This window comes from Zonotrichia leucophrys, chromosome 4 (genome assembly GCF_028769735.1).
Source record: "Zonotrichia leucophrys gambelii isolate GWCS_2022_RI chromosome 4, RI_Zleu_2.0, whole genome shotgun sequence".
Lineage (NCBI taxonomy): Eukaryota > Metazoa > Chordata > Aves > Passeriformes > Passerellidae > Zonotrichia > Zonotrichia leucophrys.
Window position 1 is genome coordinate 64,526,734 of NC_088173.1, and position 19,450 is coordinate 64,546,183.

Below are 19,450 nucleotides of genomic sequence, written 5' to 3' on the forward strand. Positions count from 1 at the left end.
CCACCAGACCCAAATCTCCCAATGTTCTCCCAGCATTTTCTCTCTGAATCCCCCCCAAATGCCTGGATCCATCCTTGGAGCCCCTTGGAGCTGTCACACAGCTGAACCTCCTTCCATGAAGCAAAGTGGAAAATGGAAATGCCTCATTGAGCAGAAGCCAACTAAAATGTCACTGAGCACTATCTGAGAGCTCCAAGCACACACCGAGGTGCTCCATCCTAAAAACACTCCTGGGCTGTGCCTGGAGTGTGCCCTCTCTGCAGCACAGCACCTGCTTTGAAATGGGCCAAAACCAGCCTGAAAGGTTCATTTCTAACCCCAGCCCTGAGGCATCCCCGTGTGGAATGAAGCAGAGAAGAGGCCAAGACCAAGTGCCACTGAGACCAACTCGTTTTATTGTGGTGGAGCCTGGCTTCAAACTGCCCAGCAGAACAAAACACAAACCAGTATAAATAGGCCCCAGAGCCTGCCTGTGCTGGCTCCAGCCCGGGGGAGGGAATGCTCCTGAGGAGGGAAGGGTCCCCAGGAGTGAAGGGTCCTCAGGAGAGAAGGAGCCTGGGGAAGGAAAGGTCCTGAGGAGGGAAGGCTCCCGAGGGAATGCCCAGGCCAGTGAGGCAGCGCCAGGCAGGGCAGCTCCAGGGCTGCAGCTGCCTGTGACCGCCCCCAGCCCAGGGCTGGCAGCTCTCTGCAGGGGCAGGAGCAGCCACCGATCCCTGCACGTTTCCAGGAGCTCTCAGTGGCTGTGGGGCTGGCAGCTCTCTGCAGGGGCAGAGCAGCTGCTGATCCCCGTGGGTTTCCAGCTCTCAGTGGCTGTGGGGCTGTCACCCTTGGCCAGGGAAGGAGCAGCTGCTCAGTGCCCATGGGGCTGCCAGCCCTGGACAGGGAAGTAGCAGCTGCTCATCCCAGTGGGTTTCTAGGGGCCCTCAGTGGCTGTGGGGCCGGGCTCTCTGCAGGGGCAGAGCAGCAGCTGGTTCCCCCAGGTTTCCAGGAGCTCTCAGTGGGTGTGGGGCTGTCACCCTTGGCCAGGGAAGGAGCAGCTGCCAATCCCCGTGGGTTTCCAGGAGCTTTCAGTGGCTGTGGGGCTGCCAGCCCTGGGAAGGGGAAGGAGCAGCTGCTCAGTGCCTGTGGGTTTCCAAGAGCTCTCAGTGGCTGTGGGGCTGGCAGCTCTCTGCAGGGGCAGGAGCAGCTGCTCATCCCAGGGGGTTTCCAGGAGCTCTCACTGGCTGTGGGGCTGTCACCCTTGGCCAGGGGAAGGAGCAGCTGCTCAGTGCCCATGGGGCTGCCAGCCCTGGCCAGGGAAGGAGCAGCTGCCAATCCCTGTGGGTTTCCAGGAGCCCTCAGTGGCTGTGGGGCTGCCAGCCCTTGGCCAGGGAAGGAGCAGCTGTCGATCCCCACAGGTTTCCAGGAGCTCTCAGTGGTTGTGGGGCCGGGCGCGGGCACGGCCGCGGGCCCCGGCAGGCCCAGCAGGCTCCACGCTGGAGCGCGGGTTGCGGATGGTCTCGTCCACGGACACGATGAGGCACGCGGCCTCCGAGGCGGCCGTCAGAGCGTTGATGCGCACCACGGCCGGCTCCCACACGCACGCCTGGAAATTGTCAGCGATGTCCTCGTTGGTCACGTCCACGCCGTACCACATCCCGCCCTGGGGACAGAGGGACAGGTCAGTGCCACAGCCTGCTCTGGGGGACAGGATCAGTGCCACATCCCGCCCTGGGGACAGACAGACAGAGGGACAGGTCAGTGACAAAGGCTGCTCTGAGGGACACAAGGACGGGGATCAGTGCCACATCCCTCTCTGAGGGACAGGGATCAGTGCCACATCCTGGCCTGAGGGAAGAGGGACAGATCAGTAGCACAGCCTGCTCTGGGGACAGAGGGACAGAGATCAGTGCCACATCCTGCTCTGAGAGACAGAGGGACAGGGATCGGTGCCAGATTCCACTCTGAGGGACAGCGATCAGTGCCATATCCTGCTGAGGGACAGAGGGAACAAGGATCAGTGCCATATCCTGCCCTGAGGGACAGAGACCCATCCCACTCTGAGAGGGCAGCGGGGACAGAGGGGACAGAGGGGACAGGGACTGGTCATGGGGCTGGGTGGGACTTGGGCCAGGCAAAGGTGAAGGGAGAGGCTGGAGCCTCCCTCATGTTTCCACTGTGAGGAAAACACAAGAAATCCAAGCTGATCAGCCTTTGCTTTCAGCCACCAGTGCCAGCAGTGCCTCATGAAGAGGAGGCTCCTTCCAGTTTGGGATCACAGAGTCACCAAGGCTGGAAAAGCCCCCCCAAACCATCCAGTCCCAGCTGTGCCCCATCCTCACCCTGTCCCCAGCCCAGAGCCCTGAGTGCCACCTCCAGCCCCTCCCTGGACACCTCCAGGGATGGGGACTCCAAACCTCCCTGGGCAGCCCTGCCATGAAGCTGCAGGCCCGACTCCCCTCTGCTGCTGCCTCACTGCCTGGTTCTGCACCCTCATTTTGGGGCACCCTCCAAGCCCCACCCCAGCAGCAGGGTGAAACTGCTGGGAGTGACAGAACCCAAGGGACAACCTCCAAGCCCTGGAGCTGGGATCTCCACAAGACCTTCAGGCTGCAGCTCCTGTGTAAAATGCTCAGCTCAGCCAGCTCCTGCACTCTGCTTCCTTAAATGTTTAACACAGCAGCTCCTTCCTGACAAGTGATGAGTTTTTAAGGAGCAAATCAGAACTCCCAGCTCAGGAAGCCACCTGACAGCTGGGATCAAAGGGAAATCAGCTCCTTTCCATTTATAGCCACCTGTGCCAGGCCCACACCTGATGTGAAACAAACACGATGCTTAATCAAAGGGGACACGGCTCCAACACAGGCTCAGCTGAGCTACACCAGCTCTGACAGGCTCCAGGAGGGAACTGGGGACAAAGGAACCACACACACACACTGTCTCTGAGATGCCAGGGTGTCTGAGGCTGAAAGATGCAGCTGGTGTGTATTCTATTGCCACCTGTCAGAGGTGGGGCAGCTATCTGCTGCTCATTGGGCAATTTCCTTTATCTATTCCACAACCAACCCTCCCTCCAGGAAATAACGTCTGTTAATGGGCCATTAATTATTAATTATCTTCTGTTCATGGCCAGTGAGCGTCCCTGCAGGGCTGATCAAATTCCACCATCCCATGGGGAGATGCTCCGCCCAGGGGAGGAGCCAAGCATTCCTACCTGGATCCAATCTGAGCTTTGGGACACCCCAGCAGCCTTTGCCCACTGCATTGTCAGAGGAGCAGCTTTCTGCTGCCCTGCATTGCCAGAGGGAGCCCAGGCCCATCTGCAGCAGCCCTGGAGCTGCAGAGGAAAACTCCCCCCTTGTGCAGGATCCCTGCTGCAGCAGAGCCACAGCTGGCACTGCAGGAGGGCTGAGCCCCCATGGGATGGGGCTGGGACACCGCCCTGACACACAGGGGGCAGGTCCATTCCTGACTCTGTCAGGGTTGTTTGGTACTACTGCATTTGCATCTTTAATTTTCCTAGCAAAGAACTGTTATTCCTATTGCCATATCTTCGCCTGAGAACCACATAATTTTAAAATTATAATAATTTAGAGGGAGAGGGTTTCCATCTTGCATTCAGGGGCGGCCCCTGCCGTCCCCAGCAGCCACCTGTCTGTTCAGGCAGGCCCCAGCCGTACCTGGGCGTGCTTGGCGCGCAGCTTGTTGAGGATGTTGGTGGCGTCGAAGCCGGCGTTGTCGCACAGCTGCCGGGGGATGATCTCCAGGGCCTTGGCGTAGGCGCCGATCAGCAGCTGCTGCTTGCCCGGGATGGTGCGCGAGTAATCCCGCAGGAACTTGGAGAGCTCCATCTCGATGGCGCCGCCGCCCGCCACCACAGAGTCGTTCTGCAGGGAGGGACAGGCACAGCACAGGGCTCTGTTAGGGCTCTGCACAGCCCTGCAGGCTCCTGGCAATGCACAGCTCATGGCAGTGCACAGCCCTTCCAGCTCAGAGCAATCCACAGCCCTGCAGGCTCCCAGCAATGCACAGCCCTGCATGCTCCTGGCAATGCACAGCCCTGCTAGCCCACAGCAACGCACAGTCCTGCCAGCCCATAGCAATGCACAGCCCTGGCAGCTCCTAGCAAGGCACAGCCCTGCAGGCTCAGAGCAATGCACAGCCCATGGCAATGCACAGCCCTGCAGGCGTGGCAATCCACAGTTCCGCCAGCCCATGGCAACCCACAGCCCTGCCAGCCCACAGCAATCCATAGCTCTGACTGCCCATGGCAATGCACAGCCCTGCCAGCCCACAGCCCTGGTGCTGCTGTCCCTGAGACTGTCTGCCAGCAGCAGCAGGGACACACCAAGAACCTCCAGTGGCAGCTCCAGCAGCTCAGCCCAGCTGTGCACAGGACAAAGGGAGGTTTGGGGACACTACCCCCAAAGGGAGGGATGGCAGCTCACTCCCAACTCCCAACGTCACTTGCATTAAGTGTCCAAAACTAAAGCTATTGGCAGCAGCACCTTGCAGTTCAGTTCTGCTGTTTTTACAAGAGAAAGATCAGGACGTTCTTTCTAAAAGCAACAGCTCCAAAACTCCTGACATGCTTCTCCCCAGCCCCTCAGGACATGCAGCCTCAGAACTGCTTTTAATCAGAAACCCTTCCTACAGCAACACATTTTTTGTGTAACCCAGAAACATCCACAGCTTGGCAGTGTCACCCTCACACATCCAGAGAGGCCTTGGACTTCTCTTGGTGCCCCCAGCCTGCCCTCAGAGCCATGGGACTGTCATGCTCTCAGACTGGGCACCAAGAGAGAGGCAAGTGGGTCTATGGGCATGGACACGCATGTTCCATCAATCTGCTGTTCCATCTCCTGAAGATCCACCTAGTGCAGCCAGAAGCCTGCTCCCTTTAAGGTGGAGAATGGAGCAAGCAGGAAGCACAGCTGCCCAGAAGTGCAGGCAGAACCCAGGCGTGCCTGGAGAGCAGCTGCAAACACTGCCAGAGCCATGCTGAGCCAGCCAAGGAACTGCACTCCAGTGACTCCACGGGATGTGCTCCCTGTGCAGAGCCCTGAGCAAGCCCTGCTCTGTGTGTGTGAGGTGTGCAGGGAGGGCAGGGCAGGGACCAGGCTCACCTTGATGGCCCTCCTGACGATCATGATGGCGTCGTGCAGGGAGCGCTCGGTCTCCTCCATGAACTGCTCGGCGCCCCCGCGCAGGATGATGGTGCACGTCTTGGCCTTGGGGCAGCCCGTGAAAAAGTTGTACCTGCCACAGGGAGGGTGGGCATGGAGAAGCTGCTGCATTGTGGGACAGAGCCAGCCCCGCAGCCCTGTCCCTGTCACAGCCCCAAGGGACCAAGGAGGAGCAGGGCCAGGGAACACAGAGGTGACGTTCCAGATAATCCAGGAAAATCCGTTCTCTTCCTGCTGCCAGGAGCTCACACTGAACTGGTGCTCCCAGTTTGCTCTTGGCAGGAGCACAGAGGGCAGCAGCCAGCCCCAGACAGGACTGGAAGGACCCCAGGGTACCATCCCCAGCTTCTCCTGCACTGACAGGGAAGGGTCAAGCTGGAACATCACAGAAGTGCCACAATCAACCCCAAAATGTGGTGGTTTTCCATTACAAATGTGACAGTTACCACTGTGCTTTTTACAAGGCACTGCAGAATAAACATATGTTTTTAAAAGCTTTTACAAGAGGTAGGATCTCAATGAAATCTTGCTCCTGCCCCCTTCCCCCAGCTTTATAAAGCAGCTTCTGGCTACAATAAAATACACATTTTTTAACAACCTTGTTTTCATCTCAACAGCTTGAGAGATGTTGACACTGCTAGTGCTTTGTCCCCAACTTTCCACCTGCTATGAGAGGGCTTGCACAGCATCACAGGTTTGCAGCTGGTGTTTTTACCTCTCTCCCCCAATCTGGGTCTCCTCAAAGAGCTCACAGCGGCCCAGCACATCATCCGACAGGGCATTGACACTGGTCTGGATGGATCCCCCACAGGCCTGCAGGGAATGGGGACAAACGTGGAATTAGCACTGCTGACAGCCCACACCAACCTCCCAGCAGGCTCCACTCTTCAGGGACAGCCCAGATGCTGAGCTGGTGCAAACCCATCCTACAGATTCAGGAAAACCCTGCTCCCTCCTTCCCCTCTCATGGATCCAGGCCAACCCTCAGGAGCAAAATAAGTTTATGCAGCTTCAAGGTGCTGACTCACAGGCTCCAGAGTCCAGGAGATACACAAAGAAAGCCCAGGAAAAAAACCCACTCATGATGGAACAGGGAAAAAAACATGAAAATAAATCTCTACTGATGCACTGATCAGATGTTTATATGTAACACCAGGCTGCCAGGGTGTGAGTGTTCACCCCACAAGAACAGCCTTGTCCTTTCAAACCCCTGTGAGGAGCAGTGAGAGGAGTTTGGGAATGCCCATCCTGGGGTGCCAGAACTTTACAAAGGCTTTCCTCAGCCAGGGGAGCTCACCATCATGGTCCTCTTGAGGTCCTCCTCGGGGACACGGCCGGCACAGAACATGTCCCTGTCTGCGAAGTACTGCGTGGCCACGTCCCCAATGGCCAGCTTGGACAGCACCACCTTGGCTCCTGACTTGTGGATTTTGTCCAGTTTGTCATACAGGATGTTCCACTCTGCATCCACGATGGCCTGGTAGTCCTGGAGGAGGACAGGGGGCGGGTGTTCCAGTGCCAGGAATGCCCCACGTGCAGCCCTGGCACAGAGTCACGAGGGAGGGCCCTGTCCCATGGCACTGCCCAATGGCTGCTGCAGCCCCAGGAGCTCCTGCAGCTCTGCAGGCAAGCTGGGTCAGCTGGCCCTGCAAGGCCCAAGGCAATCACCCAGAGCTGGGGCACAGGGACAGCTCAGCAACGTGTCCTGACCCTGCTGGGCTTCCCAGCCTGCTGGACCCCGGGCAGCACAGCCCACCAGGTGTTTGCAAAGGTGAAGGATGGGCAAAGACAAACTCATTTATCATGGAATGGTTTGGGTGGGAAGGGACCTTTGAAAAGCCATCCAGTGCCACCACCTGCCATGGGCATGGACACCTTCCACTATCCCAGGTGGCTCCAAGCCCCATCTAAACTCACCCTGGACACTCCCAGTGATGGGGCAGCCACAGCTGCTCTGGGAATTCCAGCCCAGCCCCTGCCCACCCTCCCAGCCAGCAATTCCTTGCCCAGCCCAATCTCCCCTTTCCCAGTGGCAGCCATTCCCTGGCTCCTGTCCCTGCAGGCCTTGTCTCCAGTCCCTCTGCAGCTCTCCTGGAGCCCCTCCAGGGACTCTGAGGATTCCCTGGAGTTTTCCCTTCTCCAGGGGAGCATTCCCAGCTCTCCAGCCTGGCTCCAGCCCTCCCATCTCACCCCTCCCAGGGGATAAGCAGCCCCAGGTGTGACAGGAGGAGGAAGCAGGCCAGGGGAGCTCTTACCTCCACAGTGTTGACTCTGACCTCGGCGTTGTCCTTCTCAGCCTTGAGCTCCAGCTCCACGTTGAGCAGGGCGATTTTGGGGGACTGGTACTTCTTGGGCTGCATCTCAAAGCCAGCATAGGAGAAGGTTTTCTTAAAGGCAACTCCAGCCACCAGCTGTGAGTCCTGGAACACAGGGATTTGCCTCAGGCTCAGCCCCCAAGGCTTCCTGCACAGGGTTAATAACAACTCCCACAGGACACTCCCTGCTTCCAGAGGCCTCATTTACAAAGCCTTCCCTGCACTGTCTCCTTTGATTAACCCACTTTTAGAGGAAATAAGCAACAAGCATTTCTTTCAGCTCACAAAAGCAGCTTCCTCTCTAGCCCTCAAAACTCCACAGCCAAAAACTCCCCACACAACCTGAAGATCAATGAATGCAGCCATCAGTTCTCTCCCTGATCTCTTTCACATTCCTCCCCTTTGAACTTTTGGATATCTCTCATCCACAGCCCCACTGGGGGCTGGTTTTTGCTCTGGTTTGTCTTTCCAAGCTCCACCATCACCTCCTGGATTTTCTGCAGCAGGACAGCCCTGGCCAACACCATTCCCAGGCATAAGCTCTTTGATTTCCTGGGTGAAGAAATCAGGATCTGAATCTCCCTCCAAACAGGGGTTATGTACAATTCCCTACCACATATCCAAGTGCAGTCCCAGACACAACAGTTTCTCCAGCACTGAAGCATAAACCACACATCCCACCTGCCCTGCCCACCATTAAATCAGCTTCATGAGGTTTGCCTTGCATTCTTCCCATCTCAGTAATCCTACATGCAACCAGGACTTTTGGATCCAGAAGTAACAAAGACTTCCCACAAAAAAAAAAAATTATTTGTGGAGAGATAGATGGAATTTCATCAGTTACAACTTTTGCTGCAGTGAGGTGAGGAGTGTATTTAGCTCAAAAACCAGAAACGCTACCTATGGAAAAGAAACCCTGCTGAGTTTCCTTCTCACACCCGCAGCTTTGCTCCACTTTGGGAATTCCCCAGCAGCACTGTCAAGCTAGGCTGCACTTCTGCTAGAGGCAAGGCACCACCAGAGCTGGGATCTCTGTCTCCCACCCTTTCAGGAAGGCTCCAGCACTTACTTCCAGAGCTCCTCCTTGCACCTTCTTTATCCCAATCATCTTGAGCTGCAACAAGTCATCCAACATCATCACAGCATCTACAACCATCTTGGAGAAAAACTCCTTGCTCTGGGAGATGAGCTTGGAGCTCAGGGCTGTGGCTGCACACTTCTCCAGGAGACTCCTCTGCTCACTGCAGGAATGGAAGGAAAGGAAAAACAAAGGTTTAGTCACCTGCCAGACCTCTTCACAAGCCCCAAACACCGTATGTGGCTTTGTTAATCACAGCTTTAGTTGGAAAATAACTCTAAGATCATTCAGTCCAGGACAGCCAAGGCCATCACTGCTCCATGTCCCTAAGTGCCACATCCACAGGGCTTTGAAATCCCCCAGAGATGGGGACTCCAGCCCTGCCCTTTCCATGAGGAATGTCCCCAATGCCCACCCTGAGCTCCCCTGAGGCCGTTCCCTCTGCTCCTGTCCCTGTTCCCCTCCTGGCAGGAGCTGTGCAGAGCCACAAGGGCCCCCTGAGCCTCCTTTGCTCCAGGCTGAGCCCCTGCCCAGCTCCCTCAGGGATTGTGCAGCCCCTTCCCAGCTCCCTCAGGGATTCTGCAGCCCCTTCCCAGCTCTGTTCCCTGCCCTGGCCACGCTCCAGCTCATGAGGGGCTGAAAACCCTCTCTGCCAGAGGCAAAGATCAGCTCCCTCCTGTCCATGGGGAGAACGAGGCACAAATCCCAGACTGACAAATCCCAGTCTCCTAGAGCTCAAGCATCAGCCCAGCACTGACAAAGCTGACTGACTTTTATGCACCTAAAATCAGACAATAGCAGGTGCTTTCCTTCATCACAAGGCAGGAAGATGTTCCTGAAACTCTCCAAAGGCAGGGTCCACATTCCCTGAAGTACTAACTCAGGTAATACACGTGCAGCAGTAGGTGACACAGAGACACCAGGGAGATGTGGATCCAGCTGCCAGGCTCTGTTTGCCCCCCATGGGAACCACTGTATTTCCCATCACAGGACCAGATTTGGGGTTTTTTTTCCAGCATTTTTTTAGAATTTGGTTTGGATAACCCATTTTGGTTTATTCGAGATGCTTATGAAGTTGAAATACTTCCAATTGACTGCAGGTATCAGCAAGGTCAAGTGGACAAGAGCTTAAAATCCAGGGAGAAAAGGAACTCCAGTATTCTCACCTCAGCTGAAGGGATCACTGCTATGAGCTATCTGCCTTGCTGTGTGACAGCTAAAAGGGGATCTGATCCTCAGGGAATGCTGAGATTTAACACTGCCACTGACTGCAGCAAGAGCTCCAAGACTCCACAGCAGCAAAAAAGAAATCAGGCCACTTATTTTGGTGCCCAGCTTCCTCCATGAGCACTGGGAGACACTGCCCTACATCATCCCTGCAGCCAGGTGGGAGCACAGCACTGCCCCTGCAGGAGCAGGGAAATCCAGGGAAACTGGGAATAAACCCTGGTGAGGCTGCAGGTGCCAGGAGATGTCAGCCAGAGCCACAGAATGCAGGAGCACCCTCAGAGCAGTCAGAGCCCAGAGCACAACCAGGTCACCTCTAAGGAAAACTTACTCTTTATCCTCTTTCTTCACAGAGACAGCAATGTCTTTGATCTTGTTCACAGCCTGGCAAAAAGGCAACAGCTGGATTAATGATTTATGCTCCAACCTCTCTCTTTTTGTGTTTTATCTTTTGTTCTCTGCACCAACGTCACTGAAGCTCCAAGTGTTTAATTATTCCACCCCTGCCAGTACAATAATTCCAAGGAATACACCAATATCTGAGGAGGGGGAGGAGGCTCAGAGCTGCTCTGCTGCTTCTGTCTTCAGCAGAGACCCTGGGAATCAAAGGGCTATTGAGAAGTGAACCTCCAAAAATCAGCTTAATGGGACCAACAGGCTCCAGGAAACACACAGGTTACTAAGAAGCAGCAGAGAACAGGAGGAGCAGGGGAATGGGAAATGAGTTTTGACATTTATTCCTTGGGAAAAAACCCAAAGGAAGAGAGAGCACTCCAGAGGTAGGGACTGCTAACAGCAGGCCTGGCACAGCAGGGGCAGTGCTGCTGGCAGGGGGCAGCAGGACATGGCTGCTGGCACTCCCCACGCTGTCACAGACACACTTTCTGAAAAATCCTTTCCTTAGGATTTTTCCTCCTGAGAAGCTGAGAAGCCTCAAGAACAAAATGTAAACATTGATTATCTGTTGCTGTGGAATGCAACAGGTGCATCTGTGATTGGTCTCATGTGCTTGTTTCTAATTAATGGCCAATCACAGTCAGCTGGCTTGGACTCTCTGTCTGAGACACAAACCTTCGTTGTCATTCTTTCTTTTTCTTAGCTAACCTTCTGATGAAATCCTTTCTTCTATTCTTTCAGTATAGTTTTAGTATAATATATATAATAATAAATCAAGCCTTCTGAAACATGGAGTCAGATCCTCATCTCTTCCCTCATCCTGGGACCCATGGGATCGCCATCACACCCACACCCATTCCCCAGTGGGCTGTCCCTGGCAGGGTGTCCCTGTCCCTGGCAGGGTGTCCCTGGCCCTGGGGCAGGCCCTGCTGTCCCCAGGGCACCGTGTCCCTGTGCCTCACCAGCTGCGTGGCCGTGCGGAAGGCACGGATGATGATCTGGGGATGGAGCCCCTCCTCCACGTAGGGCTTCACCTGCTTCAGGAACTCAGCTGCCAGCAGGGTCACAGACGTGGTGCCATCACCCACCTGCAGGGACAGGGGACACTGTGTCACCCCCACACTGTGACATCCTCATGCTGTGCCACTTCCATGCTGTGTCACTCTCACACCGTGCCACCCCCACGCTGTGTCACCCCCTGAGAGCAGCTGCAAAACCACTCCAGAGCTTCCAGGGAAACCAGAGCTCAGGATTTTCCCTGCTCACAGATTTGTGGCTGAATTCCTCAGTGATTCAGAGTGGTCTGGGTGGTAAGGGACCTCAAAGCCCATCCAGTGCCACCACCTGCCATGGGCAGGGACACCTTCTGCCATCCCAGGTGGCTCCAAGCCCCGTTCAACCTGCCCTGGGGCACTGCCAGGGATCCAGGGGCAGCCACAGCAAATCTGGGAATTCCAGCCCAGCCCCTGCCCACCCTCCCAGCCAGCAATTCCTTGCCAAGATCCCAGCCCAATCTCCCCTTTCCCAGTGGCAGCCATTCCCTGGCTCCTGTCCCTGCAGGCCTTGTCCCCAGTCCCTCTGCAGTTCTCCTGGAGCCCCTTCAGGGACTCTGAGGATTCCCTGAATTTTTCCCTTCTCCAGGGGAGCATTCCCAGCTCTGCCAGCCTGGCTCCAGAGCAGGCAGAACAAGCCCCAGCACTCCCAGAGCAATTCCCAGAGCTGACACTGAGCCAGGGCAGCAGTGGCACTGGGGCTGCTCCCTGTTCACCCCCAGGCACAGGCAGGCTCCCCTCCCACCTCGGCATCCTGGGATTTGGCAATGTCCACCAAGGTCTTGGCGGCCGGGTGCACGACGTCCAGCAGCTTCAGGATGGTGGCCCCGTCGTTGGAGATGGTGGCTTTGCCTGGGGGTCATGGAGAAATGGAAGTTAAAGGCAGCTTTATACCAACAGGGGCAAGCCCTGTCTCTGGGGGCTCTCAGGAGATCCCAGCAGGTTCCTCTGCTCCACCAGAACTGAGTCCTGTCAGCCCATTTCTGGAGCAGGTTCAGTGAAGTCAGTCTGAGCACAGAACAACTTTCCACACCAACAAAGGTTTGGAATTCACTTCCCTTTTCTCAAAGGCCTCCCCAGACAGATAAAACCATGTTCTAGTCTGAGACTCTCATGAAAAAAGAGCCTAGAAATCATATTGGTTATCATAGGAGAAATTTAAATCAAATTATCTTTTTGAACAAGGATTTATTACAGTTCCTATCTGTAAAAACTATTTAAAGACAATACTAAGCCTTTTCACTCCACCCTTCAGCAAAAAAATAATTAATGAGTTTGGTGACTTCATACAAGTCTTTTCAGAGTGATGGCAAAGCTCATCTCTTAAATCATTCTCAAAAAAAAAAGATTAAAAATCAACCCAGGAACATCCACTGACCTCACACTCAGCCACAACTGCTGAGTAACTCCACAGGTATCATGAGCCTCATTTAAAAATAGAGATGACCAAAAATGCCTGAAGCAAGTTTCAAGCCTCTCTGCTTCTCCTGTCTGGCACAGACTTACACTGGATGCATCCAACTGATGCCTCAGGTTTAGCTTTTCTATTTTTCAGATTCTGTGCTGCTTTAGTATGTGGGTCTGAGCTCCATATTATGGGATAGTGACAAAACAATTCCTGCTCCAGCTGGGCACCAAGGACAAATGATCCAAATCTCAGGCCCAAGAGCACAAATACTGTGGGCTGGAGAGAGAAAAACAAGCAGGGTGGGACTACCTGGGCTAAAGCTGGAATGGGACAATGTAAAGATGTAAATGGAGCAGAACTGATCAAAGGGAGTAATCCTAGGAGCACTCGTGCATTTTGGGGCCATTTTGGTTCATCCTGGGTTCATTTGGGATATTTTGGTTCATCTTGGGTTCATTTTGGTTCATCTTGGGTGCAGGCCTGGCTGGGCTCTTGTGCTGCCCAGGGTGCATCCACTGAGGAGATCCTTTTAATAAATCCCTACTTTATTCTTTAACTCTGTCTGGTCTCTGTCCTAGGGCAGCCTTCACAAGGCACTAACCTCCTGACTCTGCATCTCCTCAGGGGAGCAATCAGGGAATCCTCAGGCTGGACTGGCAATCCTCCTGCCTCCTACAGGGGACACCAAGGTGTTCTAGTGACACCAAGAGTGACAGTCTCACTTGGCTGTGAGAGCCAAGCCTGGCAGGGGCTGGGGCTCCTGGGGCTGCCCCAGATGGGTTTGGGTGCCCCAGATGGTCCAGCTGGGCTCAGTGGTGCCCAGCACACACACCGTACCCACCCCTGTCATCCACGATGAGCTTGTCCATGCCGCGCGGGCCCAGCGTGGTGCGCACGGCCTCGGCGATCACCTGGCAGGCATTGATGTTGCTGACCAGCTGTGGGATGCCCTGCGAGGTGTCCGTGCCCTCCTTCAGCAGGATAACCGGTGTTGGCTGCAGGGGGAGCACAGCAAAGCTGTTAGCCTGAGCCCAGGGACCCACAGAGGACTCCTGACAGCCCACAAGACAGGAGAGTGCAGGAACAAGGCCAAAAATACAGCCTCAGTGTAATTCCTCTGCCCCACACCACCCTGCTGCTTTCCACTGCTCCCACAGCACTGGGAATTCACACAACTGCTCCATCACAGCACTGGGAATCCACAACTGCTCCACCACAGGCTCAGGGACTGTCCCAAAAACAACGGGGGTTCTTTGGGGCAGAACCACTGAGGCTGTGGCCTGGAGGAGACAGAGCGTGCAGGAACTACAGAGACACTGAGAAACCAAACAAATCTGGGCGGTGGAAGCAACAGAGCAGCTGTGGCTGCCCCTGCATCCCTGGCAGTGCCCAAGGCCAGATTGGACATTGGGGCTGGAGCAGCCTGGACAGTGGGAGGTGTCCTTGCCACGGCAGGGGTGGCACTTGATGGGATTTAAGGTCCCTTCCAACCCAAACGATCCCATGAGTGCTGCACCCATCTCACAGGCAGAGCTCAGGCAAAGCCCAAACACTGCCCAAATTTGGGATTCACTGGCACAGAACAGCTGCCGGGAGGCACAGAGCAGAAATGAACTGTGCTTGGTGCACTGAGGGGCACAGGCACAAGAAAAGGAGCTACTGCAGAGGGTTCAGTGATGGGCACAAAGAACATCCTTGGGATCTGCAGCATCCCTCCTAGGAGGAGCTGGGCCTGCTTAGGCTGCAGAAGGGAAGGCTGAGAGGGATCCCATCAACCCATAGACATCTCTCCGAGGCAGTGCCAAGAGGTTGGTGCCAGACTCTTTTTGGTGATGCCCAATATCAGGACATAAATTAAAACACAGGAAGCTCCACCTCAACACGAGGAAGAACTTCTTGCCATGGGGACAGAGCCCTAGGACAGCTGCACAGGGAGGGCCTGGAGTGTCGCCCTCAGAGACATCCCAAACCCACCTAGAGACATTCCTGTGCCACCTGCTCCAGGTGACCCTGCCTGGGCAGGGGGTAGAGCTGAGTGATATCCAGCCCTGACTATCCTGCGATCCCTGAAACCCAGAAAGATTCTGTGGAAGCAAACGCACAGCTTTCCTCCACACCCAGCAGAGCAGGAACCCCAGGGAAAAGGACCCGTTTGTCCCCGGGGAAACCAGGCTGGACACACCTCCCGCATCACCGCGGGGCTGGAGCCGGAGGGGGCTGCGGGGGCAGGACCGGGCCGGGGGGAGGCTCCGGAGCGGGATGGAGCTCGGGGCTGCCCGCTCCCGTCCCTGCAGCCAGCGCAGCCCGGCTCCGGCTCCAGCGGGCGCGGCACTGCCCGGGTACCGCCAGGCCTGCGCGCCGGGGCGGCTCCATCCGCGCGGCCCGGCCCGCCGCGGCCCCGCCACAGGCGCTCCCTGGGGCCCGGCGGGAGCGCCCCGGCCCGGGCAGAGCGGCGGGACGCAGGGACAGCGGCGGATGGCGGCGGATGGCGCGGATCACTCACCATCATCGCGGCGGCTGCTCGCTCCCGGCCCCCCACAATGCACCGCGCACGCCCAGAACCTTCCCGGGGGCGGGCCGGGGGAGGGATCACAATGTGGCAGGGAAGGAAGAGGGTGCGCAGCGTGCGGATATGGAAAGGATCACTATTTGGCAGCGAGCGCCGCGGTGACAGCGAGCTGCCCGCGCCGGCTCGCGCGTGATTGATGGCGGCGCAGACCAATAGGAAGGAGCGCGGTAAGCTCCTCCGCCAATGGGGAGCTCGAGGCGGGCCGGTGGGCGGGGCGTGGCGCAGCCATGCTGCTCTGGCTCTGGCTCTGGCTCTGCGTCTGCTGCTGGCCGGCCCGCGGTGAGTGAGGGACGGAGGGAGGCACGGAGCGGGGACAGCGCCCGGGTCGGGCTGCCACCACCCGCACCCGGACCGCGCACACACTCCGGGCATCCCGGCCCGGCCGCCTCCCCGCTCGGCGCACCGCGATCCCGGTGGATTTCCCTTCCCGGCAGCCCGGCCCCGCTGCGGTTCATCTCCCGTGTCTGTATCCCGGTGTATTTCCCCTCCCCTGTCCGTATCCCGATGTATTTCCCCTCTCGTGTCTGTATCCCGGTCTATTTCCCCTCCCGTGCCTGTATCCCGGTGTATTTTCCCTCCCGGCAGCCCAGCCCCATTGCGGTTCCTCTCCTGTACCCGTTTCGTAGTACGGGGACATGTCCCCTCGCTATGCCCCCACACCATCGCATTTCTCCTCCCACATCCCAATCTGGGTGCATTTCACCTCCTACATCCCAATCCAGATGCATTTCCCCCCCTGCATCCCCTGCAGCCTGCTGCAGTTCCCTCGGTGCAGCTCGACCTGGTTGCATTTCCCCTCCTGCACCCCAATCCGGATGCATTTCCTCTCGCTGGGGTCTGAGCCCCTTGCATTTCCCCTCTGATCCAGGTACATTTCCCATCACTGCACCCCAGCTCCGTTGCATTTCCTGCTGCATCCTAATCCAAGTGCATTTTCTCTCCCATTTGTCATCCTGGTGGGTTTCCCCTGTGTTCCCCTCGGTCTGGGTGCCTATCACCCCTGTCCCCTCCATGGTCCAGCAGCATTTTCCCCTTGAGCACCCCAGTCCCTGTGCTTTTCTCACCCCCATCCCCTCTTACCCCCTGGGAACTGCCCCATCTGCCCTTGGAACACCCCAAAACCTTTGGGCCATTTTGGGTCCTGGCCCAGCCGGGATTTGGCATTGCTGGAGGGCCTGTTCTCTCCCCCATGGTTCAGGAGTGACAACTGACAAAAGTCAGAGACTTTTCCCCTTTTTTCAGGGGTTTTGCCTCTAGTTTCCCTTGCCTCAGCTCTGTCCTTCCCCCCCCCCAGGATTACGCGTCCATGAGTATTTGTACTTCCAAGTGCTGAGCCCCGGGGACATCCGCTACATCTTCACTGCCACCCCAGCCAAGGATTTCGGTGGTGTGTTTGTAAGTATTAAAAACTGAATTTGCCATTTTGGGTCCCTCCATCCCAATACTGCTCCTGGGTGGGACTCAGTGATTTGGGGTTTTGATTAAAATGGAGCTCATTGCTCTTCTACAAGCATCCCTCAGCAGGGTTCCAGAAGCAGGGATTGGCCCCAGGGATGGCTCTGAGTGTCTCTGAATGTGGGAGCCCAGAATCCCCCCAGAGCAGCCCCCAGAGGGATGAGCAGGGTGTGGGACAGCCCAGGTGGGCAGGGTGGGGAGGGGGAGCAGCTCCATGCCCCAGCTCACCCCTCCTGTCTCCTCGGAGAACACAAGGTACGACCAGATCCACCTGGTGCCCGCGGATCCTCCGGAGGCCTGTGGAGAGCTCAACAATGGCGTCTTCATCCAGGACCAGATCGCCTTGGTGGAGAGGGGGTAGGTCTGGCATCAGGACACCGGCTGGGGGACCCTGCTGGGCAGGAGGGGAGCCCTGGCCACATCTCCCCATCACCTGCAGATTCATCCTGTGGCTTCCCCCACTTAGAGAAACCAGGAAAATGCGAGGGTGTACCTGCCCTGGAGAATTGCATCTTGTGGTTTTTAGCCTGTGACAAGGTAGAAAAAAATGCTGTCTGGGTTCAGATTGAAAAAGAGTGGGTTTAGATTAGACAGTGGCAAAGAACTCTTCTCTGTGATAGGTTGCCCAAAGACATTTTGGATGCCTCATATCCCTGGAGGTGTCCAAGGCCAGGTTGGACACTGGGGCTTGGAGTAGCCTGGGACAGTGGAAGGTGTTCCTGCCATGGCAGGGGTGGAACTGGATGAGCTTTAAGATCTCTTCCAACACAAACCATTCCATGATTTTATTTCATGTTTTTTTTAGGAATGTGGGTGGCTTGTGCTTAAAATACAGACTCAAAGGAGCAGGGTTTTGTCGCAGACATCATTTTGTGAAAATCCTTTCTTAGGATTTTTCCTGCTGAAGCTGAGAAGAATCAGCAACAAAATGTAAACAATGATTATCTGCTGCTGTGGAATGCAACAGGTCCATCTGTGATTGGCCCATCTTGGATGTTTATAATTAATGGCCAATCAAGGACCAAGCTATCTCAGACAGAGTCCGAGAGAGCTGCCTTTTGTTATCATTCTTTTCTTTTCTATTCTTAGCTAGCTTCTGAGAGGAAACCTTTCCTTCTATTTCTTTTTAGTATAGTTATAATGTAATATATATCATGAAATAATAAATCAAGCCTTCTGAACATGGAGTCAACATTCTCGTCTCTTGCCTCATCCAGAAACCCTGTGAACACTGTCACAGGGTTTGGAGGAGGTGTGGAATCAGGGAGACAATCCCTAGTTTGGCTGTCTCCAGGCCAGCTCTGGCATGTGCAGGCTCTGGAGCCACCCGTGGCCACCCCAGGTTGGTGACACCGTGGTCCCTCTGTGCCACAGGGGCTGCTCGTTCCTGTCCAAGACACGAGTGATCCAGGAGCACGGTGGGCGGGCCGTCATCATCGCCGACAACGCCTACGACAATGACAGCTTCTACATCGAGATGATCCAGGACAGCTCCCGGCGCACGGCCGACATCCCCGCGCTCTTCCTGCTGGGCAGGGACGGGTACGTGACAGGGTGGGACAGCTCTCTCTGCTGGGCAGGGACAGGTACATGCCGGGTTGGGACAGGTTCCGGGTGTGTGACAGGGTGGGACAGCTCTCCCTGCTGGGCAGGGACGGGTACATGCTGGGCTGCCTTCCCGGGATGGGAAAGCTCACCAACAGCCGAGTGACAGCCTTGTCCCTCACAGCAAGGAGCTTCAGTTCTGTTAATTTAGGGTGCTCAAGGGGAAGGGGAAAACGCAGCTGGACCATGGAGGGGAGAAGGGGTGATAGGCACCCAGACCAAGGGGAACACAGGGGAAACCCACCAGGATCACAAATAGAAGGGAAAATGCAGTTGGATTAGGATGCAGCAGGAAATGCAGTGGAGCTGGGGTGCAGTGATGGGAAATGTACCTGGATCAGAGGGGAAATGCAAGGGGCTCAGACCCCAGTGAGAGGAACTGCTGAAATTTAATGATTAATTGAGTTGGGTTCAGTCCTGGTTCCTGGGCAGAGTTGGAGCTGGGCTGTGGTTTGTGCTGGGGTCTGGCTGCACCCTCCCAGCCCTGGCAGCTTGGGAACAGCTGTCACCCCTCCATCCCCAGGTACATGATCAGGCGCTCCCTGGAGCAGCACGGGCTCCCCTGGGCCGTCATCTCCATTCCTGTCAACGTCACCAGCATTCCCACCTACGAGATGATGCAGCCCCCCTGGACCTTCTGGTAGCAGCAGAAGGCTGTGATGGATCAAGGACTTCCTGGTGCATCCCAGGGTTTTGCTCTAAGGACCAGGTTTGAGGGAAGGATCCCAACATGCTCCAGAGATCCTGCTGGACTCGGCCACAGGGAGATCTTTCTGCTGGCACCGGTGTGTGGCAAGGGCAAACACCAATGCCAGGGGGAACCTTGAGCCTGGCACCGAGCTGGGACTGTGTGGGAGGGAGGTGAGGGCCCAGAGCACTTCCCTGGAAATATTTGACCTTGTGCTGCTGATCTGGAGGGATGCAGGACTGGCAGGGATGGGGGGAGAGCGATACAGGCTTGGTCTGTACCAGCAGGGCTCACCTGATGTCTGTATATTTTTGTCTGAGCTAATGAAGTCTGAGTAAGTTTTAGAGAAAGGGACGTTTCTGTTTTATTTCCAGGATTCAGCAGATGAAGGGATAAATTTAATCTTTAGATTTTTTTCCTAGTAAAATTCTCCAAGTACCTCCTGCAGCTGGGGCAGGGCTCAGTCAGAGCCTCATGGGACAGCACAGCCTC

The 19,450-nt window shown here is 56.1% G+C and overlaps 2 protein-coding genes across 2 annotated transcripts; one reads left to right on the plus strand and one right to left on the minus strand.

The window, feature by feature from the left end:
- Positions 1–375: 375 nt before the first annotated feature.
- Positions 376–15,285, minus strand: CCT7 (chaperonin containing TCP1 subunit 7). Its single transcript, XM_064711930.1, has 12 exons — positions 15,145–15,285; positions 13,483–13,636; positions 11,979–12,085; positions 11,144–11,269; positions 10,117–10,169; positions 8,550–8,721; positions 7,421–7,585; positions 6,463–6,651; positions 5,881–5,978; positions 5,106–5,238; positions 3,660–3,866; positions 376–1,642 (listed from the first exon to the last, which is right to left on the minus strand). Exons 1-12 carry the CDS (start codon positions 15,148–15,150, stop codon positions 1,412–1,414), a joined length of 1,641 nt encoding a protein of 546 aa, XP_064568000.1. The 5' UTR covers positions 15,151–15,285; the 3' UTR covers positions 376–1,411.
- Positions 15,278–19,377, plus strand: PRADC1 (protease associated domain containing 1). The gene is made up of 5 exons (XM_064711932.1): positions 15,278–15,489; positions 16,505–16,605; positions 16,913–17,022; positions 18,040–18,207; positions 18,794–19,377. Exons 1-5 carry the CDS (start codon positions 15,438–15,440, stop codon positions 18,912–18,914), a joined length of 552 nt encoding a protein of 183 aa, XP_064568002.1. The 5' UTR covers positions 15,278–15,437; the 3' UTR covers positions 18,915–19,377.
- Positions 19,378–19,450: the final 73 nt, after the last annotated feature.

Coding starts and splice junctions, on each gene's coding strand:
- PRADC1 (XM_064711932.1), top strand. CDS start 15,438: ATGCTGCTCTGGCTCTGGCTCTGGCTCTGCGTCTGCTGCTGGCCGGCC. Junction 16,606..16,912: donor AGGATTTCGGTGGTGTGTTT/GTAAGTATTAAA, acceptor GTCTCCTCGGAG/AACACAAGGTACGACCAGAT. Junction 18,208..18,793: donor TTCCTGCTGGGCAGGGACGG/GTACGTGACAGG, acceptor CTCCATCCCCAG/GTACATGATCAGGCGCTCCC.
- CCT7 (XM_064711930.1), bottom strand. Junction 12,086..13,482: donor GCTCATCGTGGATGACAGGG/GTGGGTACGGTG, acceptor CATGACCCCCAG/GCAAAGCCACCATCTCCAAC. Junction 6,652..7,420: donor TCAGAGTCAACACTGTGGAG/GTAAGAGCTCCC, acceptor GTCCTCCTCCAG/GACTACCAGGCCATCGTGGA.